The 20,637-nt window shown below is 59.5% G+C and overlaps 2 protein-coding genes across 9 annotated transcripts; one reads left to right on the forward strand and one right to left on the reverse strand.

Moving 5' to 3' along the window:
• The first annotated feature begins 17 nt into the window (after window positions 1-17).
• RHBDL1 (rhomboid like 1) lies at window positions 18-16,120 on the forward strand. Of its 8 annotated transcripts, none has more exons than XM_038762933.1 (10): window positions 18-935; window positions 9,082-9,211; window positions 9,487-9,624; window positions 12,258-12,419; window positions 12,615-12,839; window positions 12,929-13,077; window positions 15,087-15,199; window positions 15,303-15,403; window positions 15,491-15,551; window positions 15,767-16,120. In XM_038762933.1, the coding sequence occupies exons 3-10, from the start codon at window positions 9,586-9,588 to the stop codon at window positions 16,036-16,038; spliced, it is 1,122 nt and encodes a 373-aa protein (XP_038618861.1). In that variant the 5' UTR covers window positions 18-935; window positions 9,082-9,211; window positions 9,487-9,585; the 3' UTR covers window positions 16,039-16,120. The 8 variants fall into 8 exon arrangements, with proteins under 8 accessions (XP_038618861.1, XP_038618862.1, XP_038618857.1 ...); XM_038762934.1 differs by having other exon boundaries at window positions 12,261-12,419; XM_038762929.1 differs by having other exon boundaries at window positions 15,303-15,551.
• Window positions 16,121-16,687: 567 nt separating this feature from the next.
• LOC119942255 lies at window positions 16,688-20,529 on the reverse strand. The gene is made up of 5 exons (XM_038762937.1): window positions 20,411-20,529; window positions 19,019-19,112; window positions 18,611-18,770; window positions 18,258-18,410; window positions 16,688-17,357 (listed from the first exon to the last, which is right to left on the reverse strand). Exons 1-5 carry the CDS (start codon window positions 20,527-20,529, stop codon window positions 17,176-17,178), a joined length of 708 nt encoding a protein of 235 aa, XP_038618865.1. The 3' UTR covers window positions 16,688-17,175.
• Window positions 20,530-20,637: the final 108 nt, after the last annotated feature.

Raw genomic sequence — 20,637 nt, forward strand, 5'->3', positions numbered from 1 at the left:
CATCTCGGCCCCGGGTCAAATCACGTTGTCTCGGGCCGTGGCTCTTGGCTCGGGAGCCGGAAGGGGCTACCTTGGGGCTCAGGGCGCTGGGCCAGCGCCTCCGGCCCCGGAGCCTTCCACGGGTGGGAGAGCGGGGGGTCCCCATCTCTACCGCTCCCTTCAGCCCGTCTCATCTCAGGTTCTCATCCCCTGCTCCTCCCCTCAGGGTCAGGGGCTCCAAGCCTTTGTTGTGGGGGTGGGCGGGCATCACCCTGGGGTAGGAGTCCATCCCTTGACCCGGCCCTCCCTCCCTCAACAGTGGGGTGCACCGAAATCAGCCGAGGCAGGGCACCCCGCCGAAAAAGGGACATCTCGGGTTCTGCTCCAGCTGGCATTTGGGCCTCCCTCCCGTCTAAGTCCAGGGACAGCTAGCCCCCTCCCCGCCATCGGACCCCGCTGCCTTTCCTTCTTCCTCTAACACCCGCTGCTGTAAGCCTGTGATCGTAGCAGGCCCGCAGCAGGTTGCCCCCTCCCTCTAATCCAGGATCCGGGTCTCAGGGCTGTCCCCCAGGCAGGGGGTTGGCCGGCGTCGAGCTGTGGTGGGGGCCGCAGGAGGGCCCGCGTGGACTTTGGATGGTGGTCCGAATTTGGGGGCAGGGAGGGCGAGGACCGAGCTGCAGATGCCTAAACCGTCCCCGTCCCCTGGCCCACCTGGCACGAGGGGCTGCCACATGGTTCAGCCCTGGGCAGTTGGAGGAAAAAAACCCGTACCCGGTTGGAAACTGGGTCACGGTCTCCTCCTTCGCCGAGGCCGGGCAGAAACAAGGATCTGGTGCCACCGCGTGCAGTGCCAGGCCAAGCGGTACCTCCTGGGTCAGGAAGCGGAGGGAGAGGAAATCCTCGCTACCGCTTTTCCAGGGCCGGCCCGGGAGGAGAGCAGGAGCCGACCCACTCAGGTGAGCGTGGGGCCGCCGGACGGGGCCCGTCAGTTTGATGGATCTCCAGGGTGGTAAGGAAAACGGGGGAGCCGGCCCGGTGTGGGGGGCAAGCAGGAATAGGAAGATGGATTTGTGAGCAAGCGTGTGAGGGCTGTTAGATAACGGCTGACGTCATTAGCGGGTCAGCCCTGCCCCGGCTGGGAGTCCGTCCAACAGGCCCACAAGGACACTTAGAGGAAACGTGGACCGTTTGCCCGCCCTCAATAACGTCCCTATCCAAACCCCACGGGTCCTGACGGAAATTTCCACGGAGGGGGCAGGGGTTCCTTACTCCGTTTCAGGGGGATTTGGGGAGTGGTCATTCCGCGATTGCCCTGTCCACCTTCCTGGTCCTTTCAACCCAAATCCTGCTTCTGACCGGCACCCTTCCAGTCCCCTCTCCGGCTCCGCTTTGCCCCGACCGGGATGCGATGACCTTCCGTGGCGCCCTGCTCTCCGATGCAGGGGTTGAGTGTTTGCAGCCTGGCATCAAGGGGTGCCCTTGGCGCTCGGAGTCTCGCCCGCCCTCGCCTCGTGCGCAGACCGGAGCTATTTCTCTCGCACGTTGTACCCAATCAGGCTGGCGTTGTGGGACAAACCGGATTCCCTAATGGGCAGTAGGGCTGGGTGGGCCCCGCCGGCAGGACCCTTTCTCAACCTTTCCGTCCAGCGGGTGAGAGTCGCCTCTGTCCTCTAAAGCCATATACTTTTGTGATGCGCTAAGAACTTTCCAATAAATGAGTTTGTTTTTTGGGGTTTTGGCGTACACCCTGTGGGGTTTGTCCCTTGGCCCACCAGCCAGGGTGAAACTCTAACTCGGAGACTTGTGGACCACCCCTGTCATCTTAATAATCATAGTGATGGTGTTTGTTAAGCGCTTACTAGGTGCCAAGCACTGTTCTAAGCGCTGCGGTAGATACAAGGTAATTAGGTTGTCCCACGTGGGGCTCACAGTCTTCATCCCTATTTTACAGATGAGGCCCAGAGAAGTTAAGTGGCTTGCCCAAGGTCACCCAGCAGACAAGTGGCAGAGGCAGGATTAGAACCCACGTCCTCTGCCTTCCAAGCCCAGGCTCTTTCCACTGAGCCACACTGCTTCCTGTTCCCATCCAGCTCCTAGCCCGGCCCTCTAGTTTGCCGGCCCGTCCTTGGGTCTGACGGCCTGTTTCATTCGTTTGATCGTATTTATTGAGCACTTACTGCGTGCTGAGCACTGTACTGAGCGCTTGGGAGAGGACAATCCAGCATTCCCTGCCCACACCAAGTTTATAGTCCAGAGCGGGCAGTTCCCTGTTTTGCTGCAGCCCCCTCCATCATTAGTACTTATTCATTCATTCAATCGTATTTATTGAGCGCTTACTGTGTGCAGAGCACTGGACTAAGCATTTAGTACTTATTGAGGTGCTAATGGTGGTATTTGTTAAGCGCTTACTATGTGCCAAGCACTGTTCTAAGCGCTGGGGGGGATCAAAGTTGTCCCGTGGGTCGCTCTCAGTCTTAATCCCAATTTCACAGATGAGGGAACTGAGGCCCAGAGAAGTTAAGTGACTTGCCCAAAGTCACACAGCTGACAAGTGGCAGAGCAGGGATTCGAACCCATGACCTCTGACTCCCAAGCCCGGGCTCATTCCACTGAGCCACGCTGCTAACTGCCTCTGGAGCACTGTAGTAAGTGCTCGGGAGAGTAGAACAGAGGGGACGTATTGCCCACTTTCAAGGAGTTTGTACTCTAGTCGGGGGCGAAACACTGGAAAAAATTATCAGTCAGTCAATCATTTATTGAGCACTTACTGTGTGCAGAGCACTGTACTAAGCGCTTGGGAAGTGCAAGTTGGCAACATATAGAGACGGTCCTTACCCAACAGCGGGCTCACAGTCTAGAAGGGGGAGACGGACGACAAAACAAAACATATTAACAAAGTAAAATAAATAGAATAAACATGTACCAGTAGGTGAAGGAAACTGCCAGGACGTGGCGTAGTCAGGACCTGGGTTCTAATCTTGACTCCACCGCTTGTCAGCTGCGTGTCTTGGGCAAGTTAATAATAATGATGGCATTTTATTAAGCGCTTACTATGTGCAAAGCACTGTTCTAAGCGCTGGGGAGGTTACAAGTTGATCAGGTTGTCCCCTGGAGGGCTCACAGTCTTCATCCCCATTTTCCAGATGAGGTAACTGAGGCTCAGGGAAGTGAAGTGACTTGCCCAAAGTCACACAGCTGACAATTGGCGGAGCAGGGATTTGAACCCATGACCTCGGACTCCAAATCCCGGGGTCTTGCCACTGAGCCATGCTGCTTCTCTGAATGATAGCATTTCTCTGGGCCTCAGTTCCCTCGCCTGTAAAATGGGGATTCAAGCTGTGAGCGCCAAGTGGGACATTGACTGGGTCCAACCTGATTAACTTGTATCTACCCCAGCGCTTAGTACAGAGCCTGGCACATTAAGTAAGAGCTTAACATACCTTCTTTTTTTTAAAAAAAAAAAAGAAGCCCCCCCACAGGGGTGTGCCTGGAGTGGTGGTCCTGGACTGCTGAGCATCCTGAAGGGGTGGACGTGGGGTCTCTGGGCTGCCACAGCTGGGGGTCTGAGGGGAGGGATGGACGGAGAGAGGTTGCTGGCTACTTCTTGGCCTCCAGTGTCCGTGACCCATGACCCCACCGGCAGGAAGAATCACTCCGTTTCGACAGCGTGGATTTCCGCCCGGGCCCGCTCACACTCTCGGTTTTGGTCCGGCTCCAGCCCTGGAGGAATCATGATTGCCATAGCAACCGGCCGGTTGCTGCCACAATAATAATAATGATGGCATTTGTTACGCGCTTACTATGTTCTCAGCACTGGGAGAGGATACGAGGTGATCAGGTTGTCCCACGTGGGGCTCACAGTCTGAATCCCCATTTGACAGATGAGGCAACTGAGTCCCAGAGAAGTGACTTGCCCAAAGTCACCCAGCTGACAGCTGGCGGAGCTGGGATTTGAACTCACGACCTCGGACTCCCAAGCCCAGGCTCTTTCCATTGAGCCACGCTGCTTCCTGGAAGCCCAGCCTGCCGGGGCCACTCATCTGCTCCCCCTTGGGATGCTGTGGTGGCGGGGGGTTTGCAGCCTGGCGGCCGGAGAATCAATCAATCAATCAATCGTATTTATTGAGCGCTTACTGTGTGCAGAGCACTGTACTAAGCGCTTGGGAAGTACAAGTTAGCAACATATACAGTCCCTACCCAACAGTGGGCTCACTAAGGGGCCGGGGCCTGCCCCCAACCCCAGCGAAGCCCCGGGAGACCCCCACCTTGGACACTGTAGGGGCTCCGGGGGTCGGCCTGCCCCCGTTCCGTCTGTCAATGCTGTTTATTATTAATAATAATAATTGTGGTATCTGTTGAGTGCCTACTACGTGTCAAGACTATAAATGGGGATTAACGGTGATAATGATGATGGCATTAAGCTCTTAGTATGTGCAAAGCGCTGGGGAGGTTACAAGGCGATCAGGTTGTCCCCCTGGGGGGCTCACAGTCTTCATCCCCATTTTCCAGATGAGGTCACTGAGGCCCAGAGAAGTGATGTGACTTGCCCAAAGTCACACAGCTGACAATTGGCAGAGCTGGGATTAGAACCCATGACCTCTGACTCCAAAGCCCGGGCTCTTTCCACTGAGCCACGCTGCTGCTCATAATAATGGTTAAGACTGCGACCCCACCGTGGGACAACCCAATCACCTTGTAACCTCCCCAGCGCTTAGAACAGTGCTTTGCACATAGTAAGTACTTAATAAATGCCATCATTATTATTATTATTATTATTATTATTCCCAAACGCTGGCGTGGATCCAAGTCAATCAGGGTGGGCCCAATCCCTGTCCCACGTGGGGCTCACGGTCTTATTCCCCATTTTACAGATGAGGGAGCTGAGGCCCAGAGAAGTGAAGTGACTTGCCCAGGGTCACACAGCAGACACGTTGATCACAGGAAGCGCTCAATAACGACCCCTGATCGACTGGTGGGTGGGTTACCGGGTGCCCAGCACCGGTCACAGTCCGAGCGAGGGTCTGTTTTTCCTCTTTCCAAAGGGACCCCCGTCCCCGTCGTCCCACCCCGTGGGGACAGTGGATGTCACACGGGGCGATGGACTTGGGGGGGTCACATGCCTCCCCCTTTTAGACTAAGCCCACTGTTGGGTAGGGACTGTCTATGTTGCCAACTTGGACTTCCCAAGCGCTTAGTACAGTGCTCTGCACACAGTAAGCGCTCAATAAATACGATTGATGACGATGATGTGGGCCCCCACCCCTCTCCTTAATGGCCCCCAAGGGGATGAGGCTGGGAAGAGGCATCAGTGGGAGTGAAACAGGCCCCGTGTGTGCTAATAAAAAGAAGAAGGAGCAGCGTGGCACAGTGGAAAGAGCCCGGGCTTTGGAGTCAGAGGTCATGGGTTCAAATCCCAGCTCCACCCCTTAGCTGTGTGACTTTGGGCAAGTCACTTCACTTCTCTAGGCCTCAGTTCCCTCATCTGTCAAATGGAGATGAAGACTGCGAGCCCCCTGTGGGACAACTTGACCACCTTGTAAACTCCCCAGCGCTTAGAACAGTGCTTTGCACATAGTAAGCGCTTAATAAATGCCCTCATTATTATTATTATTGGGAAGAAAAATGGTATTTGTTAAGCGCTTTCTATGTGCCAAGCACGGTTCTAAACCCTGGGAGGGTTACAGGGTCATCAGTTTGTCCCACGTGGGGCTCATGGTCTTCATCCCCATTTTCCAGAGGAGGGAACTGAGGCCCAGAGAAGTGAAGTGACTTGCCCAAAGTCACACAGCAGACAAGTGAGAAGCACGCTGGGAAGCAGCGTGGCTCAGTGGAAAGAGCCCTGGCTTTGGAGTCAGAGGTCAGGGGTTCAAATCCCAGCTCCACCCCTTAGCTGTGTGACTTTGGGCAAGTCACTTCACTTCTCTGGGCCTCAGTTCCCTCATCTGGAAAATGGGGATCATCATCAATCGTATTTATTGAGCGCTTACTATGTGCAGAGCACTGTACTAAGCGCTTGAAGACTTGAAGATGAAGACTGTGAGCCCCCCGTGGGACAACCTGATCACCTTGTAACCTCCCCAGCGCTTAGAACAGTGCCTTGCACATAGTAAGCGCTTAACAAATGCCATCATTATTATTATTTTTCTTCATCCACTACACACTCGGCTTGAAGAATTTTGAGAATATTCCCAGCCCCACAACACTGAATGTCTGGTCTCCTTTATATCCTACTGTTTTCCTTATCTCTAACTCATTTACAGATGGGAGTCAGAGGTCATGGGTTCGAGTCCCGACTCCTCCGTATGTCGGCTGTGTGACCTTGGGCAAGCCACTTAACTTCTCTGTGCCTCAGTGACCTCTGTCGAAGGGGATGAAGACTGTGAGCCCCACATGGGCCCACCTGATGACCTTGTATCGCCCCCATTCATTAATTCGATCGTATTGAGAGCTTACTGTGTGCAGGGCACTATACTAAGCGCTTGGGAAGTCCTGCCACTCCATCCACTCTCTCTTTCTTCCTGCCTCCCCATCTCTTTTGTCCTGCCCCCAATCACCTCTCTAATTCTTTCTGCCCCCCTTTCTTCCTAACCCCCTCCCCCCTCTCTTTGAGCACCCCCTCTCTTTCCTCCTGCCCCTCCATCCAGTCTCTCTTTCTTCCTGCCCCCCACCCCATTTCTTCCAGCCCCCTCATCTCCTCTCTAATTCTTCCTACCCCCCCCCATCCCCTCTCTCTTCTGGATCCCCCTCCCCTCCCTGTTTCTTCCTGCACCCCATCCCCTTTCTCTTTAGAGAAGCGGCGTGGCTCACTGGGAAGAGCCCGGCCTTTGGAGTCAGAGGTCATGGGTTCAAATCCCTGCTCCGCCAATTCTCAGCTGTGTGACTTTGGGCAAGTCACTTCATTTCTCTGGGCCTCAGTTCCCTCATCTGTAAAATGGGGATTAAGACTGTGAGCCGCCCGTGGAACAACCTGATCATCTCGTAACCTCCCAGTGCTTAGAACAGTGCTTTGCACATAGTAAGTGCTTAATAAATGCCATTATTATTATTATTTCTTCCTTCCCCTCCCCCTATCCTTCCTGCCCCCCTCCCCTTCTGTCTTTCTTTCTGCCCACCCTCCCCCTCTCTCTTTCTTCCTGCCCCCCAATCTCCTCTGTTTCTTCCTGAACCCCATCCCCTCTCTTTTCTTCCTGCCCCCTCTCCTTCTTTCTTCTTGCCACCCTCCCCCTCTCTTTCTTCCTGCCCCCCAATCTCCTCTCTGTTTCTTCCTGAACCCTCATCCCCTCTCTTTTCTTCCTGCCCCCTCCCCTTCTTCCTTCCTGCCCACCCTCCCCCTCTCTCTTTCTTCCTGCCCCCCAATCTCCTCTGTTTCTTCCTGAACCCTCATCCCCTCTCTTTTCTTCCTGCCCCCTCCCCTTCTTCCTTCCTGCCCACCCTCCCCCTCTCTCTTTCTTCCTGTCCCCCAATCTCCTCTCAGTTTCTTCCTGAACCCCCATTCCCTCTCTTTTCTTCCTGCCCCCCTCCCCTTCTGTCTTTCTTCCTGCCCACCCTCCCCCTCTCTCTCTTCCTGCCTCCCATCTCCTCTCTGTTTCTTCCTGAACCCCCATCCCCTCTCTTTTCTTCCTGCCCCCCTCCCCTTCTGTCTTTCTTCCTGCCCACCCTCCCCCTCTCTCTCTTCCTGCCTCCCATCTCCTCTCTGTTTCTTCCTGAACCCCCATCCCCTCTCTTTTCTTCCTGCCCCCTCCGCTTCTGTCTTTCTTCCTGAACCCTCATCCCCTCTCTTTCTTCCTGGCCCCCATCTCCTGTCTGTTTCTTCCTGAACGCCATCCCCTCTCTTTTCTTCCTGCCCCCTCCCCTTCTGTCTTTCTTCCTGCCCACCCTCCCCCTCTCTCTTTCTTCCTGCCCCCCATCTCCTCTCTGTTTCTTCCTGAACCCCCATCCCCTCTCTTTTCTTCCTGCTCCCTCCCCTTCTTTCTTTCTTCCTGCCCCCATCTCCTCTCTGTTTCTTCCTGAGCCCCCATCCCCTCTCTTTTCTTCCTGCTCCCTCCCCTTCTTTCTTTCTGCCCACGCTCCCCCCTCTCTTCCTGCCCCCCATCTCCTCTCAGTTTCTTCCTGAACCCCCATCCCCTCTCTTTTCTTCCTGCCCCCATCTCCTGTTTCTTCCTGAACCCCCATCCCCTCTCTTTTCTTCCTGCCCCCCCATCCCCTCTCTGTTTTCCTGGACCTCAATTCCTATCAGATTAGGAGGCCATCCCAGACCCCCTCCTTCCTCTCCCCCTCCCCATCCCCCCCAGCCCTACCTCCTTCCCCTCCCCACAGCACCTGGATATATGTTTGTACAGATTGATTACTCTATTTTACTTGTACATATTTACTATTCCATTTTGTTAATATATTTTGTTTCGTTGTCTGTCTCCCCCTTCTAGACCATGAGCCTGCTGTTGGGTAGGGACCGTTTCTATATGTTGCCAACTTGTACTTCCCAAGCACTTAGTCCAGTGCTTTGCACACAGTAAGCGCTCAATAAAGATGATTGAATGAATGAATGAACTTGGCCTTCCCAAGCGTTTAGTCCAGTGCTCTGCACAGTAAGTGCTCAATAAATACGATTGAATGAATGAATGAATGAACTTGTCCTTCTCAAGCGCCTAATTCAGTGCTCTGCACACAGTAAGCGCTCAGTAAATACGATTGAATGAATGAACTTGTACTTCCCAAGCGCCTAGTCCAGTGCTGTGCACACAGCGCTCAATAAATGCGATTGAATGAATGAATGAGTGAACTTAGCCTTCCCAAGCGCCTAGTCCAGTGCTCGGAACACAGTAAGCGCTCAATAAATACGATTGAACGACCTTGTCCTTCCCAAGCGCTTAGTCCAGTGCTCTGCACGCAGTAAGCGCTCAATAAATACGATTGAATGAACGAAGTACAAATCGGCAACGTATAGGGACGGCCCCTACCCCACAACGGGCTCCCAGTCTCCCCCCACAAAGCATAGTAAGCGCTCAGAACAGTGATGTGCACATAGTAGGCGCTTAACAAATGCCATCATCATCATCGTTATTATTATTAACACAGGTCATCATGATTATGATTATATTTTAGCGCCAGTCTCCTCCTCAGGCTGCAAACCGCCGGTGGGCCGGGAAAGTGATTCCCAACTCCGTTGCCCTGCAATCTCCCAAGCTCCGCACCCGGGAAGCGCCGGATAAATCCCGACCGGCTGACTCACTGTGTAGGTCTCGGGGTGTCGTCTGTGTGTCTGTGTGTGTTGTGGGACTCGGGGTGGGAGGGGATCTCGCGGGTGGGTGTCCGTGGGTCCAGGGTGATTGTGTGTTTGTGGGTCTGTGTGTGTGTGTTGGGGGACCCGGGGTGGGAGGGGATTTCGCGGGTGGGTGTCCGTGGGTCCAGGGTGTTTGTGTGTTTGTGTGTGTCCGGGAGGGGGGATGGAGGTGGGGGACGGGGGGCGGGGCTCCCCCGCATCCTCTCGCTGACGTGCGGCCCCCACAGTGCGGCGGCGGCGGCGGCGGTGGGCAGCGTTGGCACCGCGGCCGGCCGTTGGCATCCTGGGCCCAGGCGGGCGAGCTTCCCGGCCCGGCGCGGGGCCCTATGGACAGGAGGTCGCTGCTGCAGCTCATCCACCAGCAGGTGCCCGGTTGAGGGGGGCGGGGGGCGGACTAAGGGGAGGAGGGGGCTCCCGGGACCCTCCCCCGCCCGGCCCGGCCAGGCAGAGAGGCAAGGGGGTCCACCCTTGATGCCCCGGGTCCCCCTCCCCACAGCTCAGACCCCCGGACAAATCCCCCCCCCCCAGTCCAGCCCCCCACAACTCAGTCCCCCCAGCTCAGCACCCCTTCCCCCAGCTCAGCCCCCCACAACTCAGTCCCCCCAGCCAAACCCCCCCAGCTCAGCCCCCCTCCTCCCAGCTCAACACCCCCTTCCCTCAGCTCAGCCCCCCAGCCCACCCCCCCAGCTCAATACCCCCTTCTCCCAGCTCAGCCCCCCACAACTCAGCCCCCTTCCCCCCAGCTCAATACCCCCTTCCCCCAGCTCAGCCCCCCAGCCCAGCCCCCCAGCCCAGCCCCTCACAACTCAGTCCCCCCAGCCAAAACCCCCCAACTCAGCCCCCTCCTCGCAGCTCAACACCCCCTTTCCCCAGCTCAGCCCCCAGCCAACCCCCCAGCTCAATACCCCCTTCCCCCAGCTCAGCCCCCCACAACTCAGCCCCCTTCCCCCCAGCTCAATACCCCCTTCCCCCAGCTCAGCCCCCGCAGCCAAACCTCCCCAGCTGAACCCCCCACAACTCAGTCCCCCCAGCTCAATACCCCCTTCCCCCAGCCCAACCCCCTCAGACCAGCCCCCCAGAACTGTCCCCCCAGCTCAGCCCCCCTCAAATCAGTCCCCCCAGCTCAGCCCCCCCACCCCCCACCCCCAGCTCAGCCCCAGCTGATCGCCCCTCAGCCCCTTCCACCGTTTTCATCCGGTGGGGATGAGGATGGTGTGCAGCAGGGCTTCCCCTGCCCTCCCCTCCCCTCCCCTGGACGGTGGCACCCCAGGCCACAGCTGGCCATTGGCCCGGGCCTCCTCCATCCAGTGGCCCTGGCCCTGGCTTTGGCCCTGCCCATGCCCAGCACAGCCTCAGCTCAACTCTCCTGCTCCCAATTCATCCCAGTTCAGCTGCGGGTGGGCGCTGAGGGCCTGGGAGGAGGAAGTAGGGACCGCCGGAGGTCGGGGTGGGGAGGGGGTTGTGTTTTCGGGGAGCTGAATGGGGGAGGGTCCTCCTGGGCTGACTGGGGCCAAGGGAGCTTGGCCGGCCGACCCCACGACCTTGGCTCGGTCATTTAACTCCCTACAGAACGGGGTGGGAGCCCAGGAGATCTCCCGGAGATGGGGTAGGGGTGGAAGGTAGGCAGACCACCACCCCCAGCCCCTAAAGAGGGTGAAAGAAGCCCACCGAAATCCTGTGTGTGTCTGGACCGGCGGGGTGAGGGGTGGCGCGCGGAAGGATAGATGGAAGTCCAAGTTTCCCCAGGAGGAGAGGAAGGCAGGGATTGATGGAGTCTGTGGGGGCCCTCCCCGCTCCAGCCTGGGCCAGGGTCTCCCCTCTTGCCCACCTCTGAGTGAAGGGCTCTAATTCTCCCTCTCACTGCTCCCTGGAGGGAGGGGGGCAGAGGATCCACAAAGGGGTTTGAATGCAGGTGATTATAAGCTTCTTGAGGCCAACTCCGTTGCATTCTCCCAAGCACTCTGTACGGTGCTCTGCTCTCTAGAAATACAGTAGATTGATTGATTGACGGATGGATAATAATAATAATGGCATTTGTTAAGTGCTATGTGCAAAGCCCTGTTCTAAGTGCTGGGGAGGATACAAGGTGATCAGGTTGTCCCACGTGGGGCTCACGGTCTTAATCCCCATTTTACAGATGAGGGAACTGAGGCTCAGAGAAGTGAAGCGACTTGCCCAAAGCCACACAGCAGACGCGTGGTGGAGCCGGGATTAGAACCCATGACCTCCGCCTCCCAAGCCCGGGCTCTTTCCACTGAGCCGCGGGTGGTTAGAGACGGCCTGGGAAAGGGGGTGCGATTTAGAATGAATGATAAGATGGCATTTGTTAAGCACTTACTATGTGCAAAGCACTGTTCCAAGCGCTGGGGAGGTTACAAGGTGATCAGGTTGTCCCACGGGGGGCTCCCAGTCTTCATCCCCGTTTGACAGATGAGGTCACTGAGGCCCAGGGAAGGGAAGTGACTTGCCGAAGGTCCCCCAGCAGACCTGTGGCGGAGCGGGGATTAGAACCCACGACCTCCGCCTCCCAAGCCCGGGCTCTTTCCACTGAGCCACGGATGGATAGAGACGGCCGGGGGAAGGGGATGCGATTTAGAATGATAAGATGGCATTTGTTAAGCGCTTACTATGTGCAAAGCACTGTTCTAAGCACTGGGGAGGTTACAGGGTGATCAGGTTGTCCCACGGGGGGCTCCCAGTCTTCATCCCCGTTTGACAGATGAGGTCACTGAGGCCCAGGGAAGGGAAGTGACTTGCCGAAGGTCCCCCAGCAGACCTGTGGCGGAGCGGGGATTAGAACCCACGACCCCTGCCTACTGAGCCGCGCTGCTTCTCTAGAAGGGCCCGGGCTACCCCGTCCCCTACCCGTGAAGGCCAAAGACAGTGGCCTGATTCATTTTTCCTCCCGGGGCGGCCTGCCTGAGAGAGAGGCACGGCGGGTGGGGGCCGGCTCGGCCCCCCCCAACCCTCCTCTCGGCCCCTCCCCTCCCCCCTCCAGCAGCTGGACCCCGACAACACCGGTTTCATCGGCGTGGAGACGTTCGCGGGGCTGGTGCACAGCCATGAGCTGCCCCTGGACCCCACCAAGCTGGACATGTTGGTGGCCCTGGCCCAGAGCAACGCTGAGGGCCAGGTGTGCTACCAGGAGCTGGCAGACCTGGTGAGTGCCTGGGTCCCCGCGCCCGGGGGCGAGGGCGGGAAGCCCACCGCGGGACGGCCTCCGGGCCCGGGGCGCCCACTCCCCCATCCCCGCGGCCCCCCCGGGGAAGGCAGAGGTCACGCGCTGGGTGGCCGCAGCCTGGTCAGCGCCTCCTCCCCTTCCCCCTCCACCCCGCCGCGACCCACCCTCGGCCAGATCAGCAGTAAACGCTCGAGCAGCTTCAAGCAGGCCATCGCCGGCGGGCAGCGGGCGCTGCCCCGGGCCGGGCCGCTGGACGAGCCGGGCCTCGGCTTCTACAAGCGCTTCGTCCGCTACGTGGCCTACGAGGTCCTGCCCTGCGAGATGGACCGGCGCTGGTACTTCTTTCAGCCCCGAACGTGCCCGCCCCCCGTCTTCATGGCCACCGTCACGCTCACCCAGGTACCGGCCAGCGTGTACGCGTGGGCGAGTGCGTTCCGGGTGCCCGGGCGGCCGGCCGGCGGTGACGGGTCCGCCCGGTGTCTGTGCAGATCATCGTGTTCCTGTGCTATGGAGCCAGGCTGAACAGGTGGGTACTGCAAACCTACCACCCCCAGTACATGGACAGCCCGCTGGTTTACCACCCCGGACACCGCGCCCGCGCCTGGCGCTTCCTCACATACATGTTCATGCATGTCGGGTAAGTCGGGGGGGCCGGGCCTGGCTCCCTGCCGCTGTCCCCCCCCACCGTGGGGTGGGCAGGCGCCGCGGGGGCAAAGTAAGGGTAACCCACCCCATCGTCATCCTCATCACCATCAGTGGTATTTATCGAGCGCTTACTGTTTGCGGAGCACTGTACTGAGCGCTTGGAAGAGCACAGAGTTGGCAGGCGCCTTACCTGCCCACAACAAGCTTCCAGTCTGGAAGGTCTGTATAGCCCTGGAAATCAGGACTCAGCCACTGATCTACAGGGAGGGACTCGTCACGGGGAGCAGGAAACACCCTCCGCGCCCCCAAACTTTATTATTACTGCTTCCTCTGCGCCTGGGGCTGAGGTAGATCTAGGAGAATCAGTCAATCAATCAATCGTATTTATTGAGCGCTTACTGTGTGCAGAGCACTGGACTAAGCGCTCGGGAAGTACAAGTTGGCGACATATAGAGACGGTCCCTACCCAACAGCGGGCTCACAGTCTAGAATCAGGCCCGACCCGGGGCTCCCCATCTAACGGGGGGGGTGAGAGCAAGTCTCATCCCCATTTCACAGAGGCCCAGAGAGGTTAAGTGACAGGCCCAAGGCCACCCAGCGGGCCAGTGGCGGAGCTCGGATTAGAAGCCAGGTCAGCTGACGCCCAGGCCCGCGCTCTTTCCACCAGAGCACACCGCCTTGGCTTCTAACGGGGGCTTTTTTCCCCCCGAAAATCCCACGCTTCCGGGTTGGGATCCGGGGCAGGGGGTCCTGTCCCGAGCCACCTGCCCCTGGGCCGTGGGGCCAGTCCTGGGGTGAGGGTCTGATCTCAGGCCGCCCGCCCCGGCCTGTGGCCCCTGTCCTGGGCCCGTCCGCCCCGGGGCTGAGGGCCGGTGAGTCCGGCGGGAGGCCCGAGCGGACGGAGCGCAGCTCTAAACCCGTCACTTGTCTGCTGTGTGACCTCCGACAGGTCACTTCACTTCTCTGGGCCTCCGTTCCCTCACATGTAAAGTGGGGATTAAGTCTGGGAGCCCCGTGTGAGACGAGGAACGTGGCCCACCCGATTACTTGTATCTACTCCGGCGCTCAGAACGGTGCCTAGCACGTAGTAAGCGCTTAATCAATCAATCAATCGTATTTATTGAGCGCTTACCGTGTGCCGAGCACTGTACTAAGCGCTTGGGAAGTACAAGTTGGCAACATATAGAGACAGTCCCTACCCAACAGTGGGCTCACAGTCTACAAGGGGGGGCTCACAGTCTAAAAGAGGCCCTGGAGGCTTAACAAATACCGTAATTAGCAGTAATTAGAGAAGCAGCGTGGCTCAGTGGAAGGAGCCCAGGCTTCGGAGTCAGAGGTCATGGGTTCAAATCCCGGCTCTGCCACCTGTCAGCTGGGTGACTTTGGGCAAGTCACCTCTCTGGGCCTCCGTTACCTCACCTGTAAAATGGGGATGAAGACTGTGAGCCCCCCGTGGGACAACCTGATCACCTTGTAACCTCTCCAGCGCTCAGAACAGTGACTTTGCACATAGTAAGCGCTTAATAGTGGCTCAGTGGAAAGAGCACGGGCTTCGGAGCCAGCGGTCATGGGTTCAAATCCCGGCTCCGCCAACTGTCAGCTGGGTGACTTCGGGCAAGTCACCTCTCTGGGCCTCCGTTCCCTCATCTGTAAAATGGGGGTGAAGACTGTGAGCTCCCCGTGGGACAACCTGATCATCTTGTAACCTCTCCAGCGCTTAGAACAGTGCTCGGCACATAGTAAGCGCTTAATGGATGCCATCATTAGTAGTAGTAGTAAGTGCTTAATACCATAAAATCAATCAATCGTATTTACTGAGCGCTTACTGTGTGCAGAGCACTGTACTAAGCGCTTGGGAAGTACAAGTTGGCAACGTATGCAGTCCCTATAGAAAAAGTCGGGGACCTGGGTGGGTGGGGAGGGGGAAAGGAAGGGGCAGGCCGTGCCTCCGCCCCCGAGGCCGCCCGGCCCCACCCTGACCTGAGCCGTCCTGCCGTCCAGGTTGGAGCAACTGGGCTTCAACGCGCTCCTGCAGCTGATGATCGGCGTGCCCCTGGAGATGGTCCACGGTTTCCTGCGCATCAGCTTCCTCTACCTGGCAGGAGTCTTGGCAGGTCAGGTCAGGGGTCGGCGCCGCCCGCCCGGGGTTGGAGGAGGAGGTCTAGACAGCTCTGCGATGGGGGGCTCTGGAGCCCGGCACCCCCTCTCACCCCGCAGGCTCCCTGACCGTCTCCATCACGGACATGCGGGCGCCGGTGGTCGGCGGCTCCGGCGGGGTCTACGCGCTCTGCTCTGCCCACCTGGCCAACGTGGTCCTGGTAACGAGCCGGGCAGAGAGGCGCGGGGCAGGGGGAACGGGCCGAGCTGATCCGACCCGGCCTGAGGGGTCCGTCTTTCCGCCTCAGAACTGGGCCGGGATGCGTTGCCCCTACAAGCTGCTCCGCATGGTGTTGGCCCTGGTGTGCAGTGAGTACGGCCCGGCCCGGCGGCTGGGGGCGGGACCTGCCCGGGGGTCCCCGGGGACTACCCTGACCCACCCGCTGTGGGGGAGCCCCAGGGTGCTTTCCCGCCGCCCCCTCCCCGGGCCAGTCCCCCCCCCAAGTCCCCAGCGGACCCCCGCAGGGCGGCCCAGCCCCTCGCCGAGCGCCTGTGTCTCCCCCCCCCCCCCCGCCTCCCCGCAGTGAGCTCGGAGGTGGGCCGGGCCGTGTGGCTCCGCTTCTCCCCGCCCCTGCCCTCCTCGGGCCCCCAGCCCAGCTTCATGGCCCACCTGGCGGGCGCCATCGTGGGCATCAGCATGGGGCTGACCATCCTGCGCAGCTACGAGGAGAACCTGCAGGACCAGTGTGGCTGGTGGGTGGTACTCTTCTCCTACGCCACCTTCCTCCTCTTCGCCATCTTCTGGAACATCTTCGCCTACGACCTCCTGGGGGCACAGACCCCACCGCCCCAGTAGCGCCCGCCCCGCGCCCCCCCAAGTGCCGACGCCGCGGATTTCTTCACCCGACGGGCTCCGACGCTCGTCTCGGACCTGAACCTGCCCGAGGCGGGGAGGCCCGGGCGGCCTTCGGGATCCACTTCACAAGCCGCCCGTGGCCCCGCCGCTCGCCAACCAACTCTGCCGTCGGGGCCGCGGCCACGGGCGCTTTCCGGGCAGCGCCGCCGTCTTTCCTTCCCCGGGCAGCCCGCGACGCCGGCCCTTCAGCCCGCTCTCCTACGCTCTGCCCCACCGCAGCGACGACCTCAGCTCTGGGGCGCCCAGGGTCCCACCGGGCCCGGACCGCCACCCTCCGCCCCTCACCCAGGGAAGCACCGGTGAGCAGCCGCGCCGGCCGGGTCGGGGCCCGCGGGGGTGGCGGGGCAGCGGCCGAGGCCGCCGCCGGCTCGTTTTTTCAAGCCTCAATAAATATTTTGCACAGCAAGGTGGCCGGGGCCCTTGCTCGGTCTCCCCCCCGCCTCCAGCGGGCCCGGTCCTCATCCCCATTCCCATCGCCCAATACTTCCCACACCCGGCGCCCGCTCCACACACACAGCCCAACACCCCGCACACGTTCCACACACACACGGCCCGACACCCCGCACACGTTCCACACACACACGGCCCGACACCCGGCACACGTTCCACGCACGGCCCGACACCCGGTACACACCACACACGAGCATAAGGAAGAACTGTTTTTTTGGAAGGAGCCCAAGGCGAATCGCCACTTATTTCCAACAGAGACTTTCCTAGGATTTCTCTGGGGGTTCCAGGGGAGCCCCCTCACACTCCGTCAGTGGGCTCACGGGAGGCTTTACTGACTCGCGGTTACATCTTCCCCTCCCTTGGAGCTGTCGGCGGAAGGTATTTAATCCTGGGGCCTGGGCAGCCTGATGCCCCAGACCAACCCCAGTCGGGCGACTCGCTCCCAGAGGAGTCGGGCTCCCTCCAGGAAGGGGGTGGGGGGTCGGCGGCACTCGATGAGGCGTGTGGCCGAGCAAGCAGCCCGTCCCACCCGATTGCCACCTCTGCCAACTGGCGAAGGGGGCGAGGGGGCTTCCTTCTCGGCGGCTGCGGGGACGGGGGTGGAAGGGCATTTCCCGTCCGGGGCTCTCAACTGGCGCTGGTTTTGCGTCTCTTGGTCCGGCCGGCTTCTCTGTCCCCCGCGTCCCCGCCCGGCGGGGTCCCACCGGGTGGGAGGGGTGCCAGGAGGTCGGGGCGTTCGGCCCGGGCCACGGTCCAGGCCCAGAGGCTCATCTCTACCCGGTGAGGAGTCCAGTCGGCCTCAGCATCAACTTGGAAAGAAGCAGTCGGGGGTAAGCTCCTCAAGGGCAGGGATCGGATCTCCCGCTTTACTGAACTCCCCCAAGCGCTTAGTGACCAGAATAATGCTAATAATAATTACGGTATTCGTTAAGCATTTACTATCGGGCCGGGCACCGTACTAAGCGCTGGGGTGGAGACAAGCGAATCAGGTCCGACACCGTCCCCGTCCCGCATCGGGCTCAGAGTCTTAATCCCCATTTTACAAACGAGGTAACTGAGGCCTGAGAAGTGAAGTGCCCGGCCCAAGGCCAAACGGCAGACAAGCGGGAGAAGCAGTGTGGCTCAGTGGAAAGAGCCCGGGCTTTGGAGTCGGAGGTTCAGATCCCGGCCCCGCCACTTGTCAGCCGCGTGACTTTGGGCGAGCCACTTCACTTCTCTGGGCCTCAGTTCCCTCCTCTGTAAAATGGGGATGAAGACTGGGAGCCCCCCGTGGGACAACCTGATCACCTTGTAACCTCCCCGGCGCTTAGACCAGTGCTTTGCACATAGTAAGCGCTTAGTAAATGCCATGATTGTTATTATCATTAAGTGGCGGAGCCAGGATTAGAACCCACGATCCTCCTCACTCCCAGGCCTGTGTTCTATGCTCTACCCCGCGCTGCTTAGTAGAGCAGAAGGGCGGCTCCCAAGCGTTTAGCACAGGGTTCTGACTGACGGAGGGATGACAGTGCTGTTAAGGCTTGTGGGATGGGCAGCGGGGGCCTCTCTGGCCGTCCCGGACCTTGGTCGCCGGAGCCTGCCGCCCTTCACTCCCACCCCGCCGCCTCCTGCTTTCTCCCCGCTGCCGCCGGCTCCAGCACCCCCGGCGACTCCCCCGGCCTCTCTGGCGCAGATGCCGGCCCACCCCCCGCCCTCCGGCCGGTCCTCACCTCGGTTCAGCCTCTCAGCTTGGGCCCGGATCTCGCCCAGGTAGCGGGTGTAGTGCCGGAGGGTGTACCGGATCGGGAGGAGGCCGGGCACGGCCGCCACCGCCTCGTCGGCCATGAAGGCCACGGAATCCGGAGCGCCGGCCGCCAGGATGGCTGAGCGAGGGAGGGAGGGGGAGCGGCGGTCACTCCGCAGCCCTCCCCTCCCTAAAGGAGCCGGGGAGCCCGTCGGAAGCCTCTCGCAAACTCTCCCTCGACCCGCCCCAGGAGGTGCCCAGCTGGCTCTGAGCCCGGTGAGTCCTCCGTCCCCCAGCCACCGCGCCCAAGGTCTCTCCCCGCAGGATGCCATCCTTTACCCGAGGCGGTGGCCGGCCCCACGGCTCTCAGCTTGCTCAGTTCGGCGATCGCGGCCTCTACGTTGGGCAGGAGGCCGAAGGCCGCCCTGGTGCTCCGCTCCACCGTCTCACTGGGGTTGGCGGCCACCAGCTGCTGCAGGCGGGGGCGGAACTTACCCCTCTGGAGGAGAGAAGGACGACCCTCTGTGTCACAGTAACAATTACGGCATCTATTCAGCGCTCCCTCCGGGCCGGGCACCGTTCTAAGCAACGAATGGGGGGCCCTCTGAATGGACTCGGGTCACTCCAAGCCTCTTTCGATAATCGAACCAAAGTTCTCGTTCCGTCTGCCGGTGGCCGGGACGAGTCGGAGGCTGAGCTCCGGGGGCCCGAAACCCGCTGACCCCCCGCCCCCGGGTCGCGGCTTACCGCCAGTTTCCAGGCCATCAGCCTCACCAGCTCATCCCGCGTTAGGTGCTTCTCCCTCCGCCCCGCAATTGCCGCCGGCAGCTCCTCTTGGTACCTGCAGCCAGAACCGGGGGGGGGGGGTGAGGAGAGAGACGGCGCCTCAGCCGCCTCCTCACGGGAGGAAGGGAAGCAGCGCGGCGTAGGGGCTAGAGCTTGGGAGTCAGAAGGTCACGGGTTCTAATCCCGGCTTCGCCACTTGTCTGCCAAGTCACTTGGGCCAGTCACTTAAGTTTCCCTGGGCCTGCTACCTCATCCGTAAAATGGGGATTAAGACTGTGAGTCCCATGTGGGACATGGACCGTGTCCAGCCTGATTTGCTTGAATCCACCCCGGCGCTTAGTACAGTGCCTGCCACATAGTAAGCGCTTAACAAATACCGCCATTATTATTACTGTTAAGGGCTTACTATGTGCCAAGCACTGTTCTAAGCGCTGGGGAAGATACAAGGCAATCAGATTGTCTCACGCGGCGTGGCTCGGTGGAAAGAGCCTGGGCTTGGGAGTCGGAGGTTGTGGGTTCTAATCCCAGCTCTGCTGTGTGACTTGGGGCAAGTCACTTCACTTCTGTGTCTCAATCAATCAATTGTATTTACTGAGCGCTTACTGTGTGCAGAGCACTGGACTAAGCACTTGGGAAGGACAAGTTGGCAACATATGTAACATAGGCAACCCCTCATCTGTAAAATGGGGATGAAGACTATGAGCCCCACGTGGGGCAACCTGATGACCTTGTATCTACCCCAGCGCTCCGAACAGTGCTCGGCACATAGTAAGCGCTTAACAAACACCACCATTAGCGTTATCATTAACCCCCGTTTTATAGATGAGGTAACTGAGGCCCAGAGAATTTAAATGACTTTTCCAAGGTCACACAGCAGACAAGCGGCGGTCGTCATTAGAATTAGGCCACGCGGCTATCGAGGGGAGGGATTTGGGGGGATGGTGAAGGGGGAGAGGGTGAAGAGGGAAGAAGAGGAGAGGGTGAGAAGGAAGAAGCGGGGTGGGGGAGAAGAGCAGGTGAGGAGGTGGACGGTAAGCTCCTCGTGGGCAGGGAACGGGCCTACCAACTGTTGTATTGCCCTCTCATTAATTCAGTTGTATTTATTGAGTGCTTACTGTGTGCACAGCACTGTACTAAGCGCTTAGCAGAGCACAACAGTAAACAGACACATTCCCTGCCCACAATGAGTTAGACTAGTGAGGGGGAGACAGGCATCAACACAAATAAAATGACAGATGTGGACCTAAGTGGTGTGGGGTGGGGAGAGCAAAGGGAGCGAGTCAGGGCGAGGCGGAGGGGGAGCTGAGGAAAAGCGGGGCTCCCTGCACCCTTCGGGCCCCCCGGTTCCCTCACCACCGGTCGAGGGCCTCCAGGTTGGGCCTGTTGGTGGCCCGGGCCCGGACGGCCTCCCCGTAGGCTCCCAGCGCGGCCCTCCAGGGTCCGGCCTCCGCGCAGCCCCAAAGCTCCGACATCGCTGACCCCTCGGGGGTCCCCGTCTTCACAGCCCCCTCTCTCAGAGATCCCCTCCCTCTGAGCCCCCTCTTACAGGTCCCCTCAGGGGCCCCTTCCCTCAAAGTCTC

The sequence above is a fragment of the Tachyglossus aculeatus genome, chromosome 21 (assembly GCF_015852505.1).
Source record: "Tachyglossus aculeatus isolate mTacAcu1 chromosome 21, mTacAcu1.pri, whole genome shotgun sequence".
Taxonomy (NCBI): Eukaryota; Metazoa; Chordata; class Mammalia; order Monotremata; family Tachyglossidae; genus Tachyglossus; species Tachyglossus aculeatus.

Bases quoted from the DNA above. Each gene is read 5' to 3' on its own strand.
- LOC119942255 (XM_038762937.1), bottom strand. From the start codon at position 20,529: ATGTCGGAGCTTTGGGGCTGCGCGGAGGCCGGACCCTGGAGGGCCGCG. The intron at 18,411-18,610 runs GTAAAGGATGGC...TCCCTCGCTCAG, and splicing joins GGGGCCGGCCACCGCCTCGG to CCATCCTGGCGGCCGGCGCT. The intron at 17,358-18,257 runs GTGAGGACCGGC...CTTCTTTCCAAG, and splicing joins AGCTGAGAGGCTGAACCGAG to TTGATGCTGAGGCCGACTGG.
- RHBDL1 (XM_038762929.1), top strand. From the start codon at position 9,586: ATGGACAGGAGGTCGCTGCTGCAGCTCATCCACCAGCAG. The intron at 15,200-15,302 runs GTCAGGTCAGGG...CTCACCCCGCAG, and splicing joins CCTGGCAGGAGTCTTGGCAG to GCTCCCTGACCGTCTCCATC. The intron at 15,552-15,766 runs GTGAGTACGGCC...GCCTCCCCGCAG, and splicing joins GGTGTTGGCCCTGGTGTGCA to TGAGCTCGGAGGTGGGCCGG.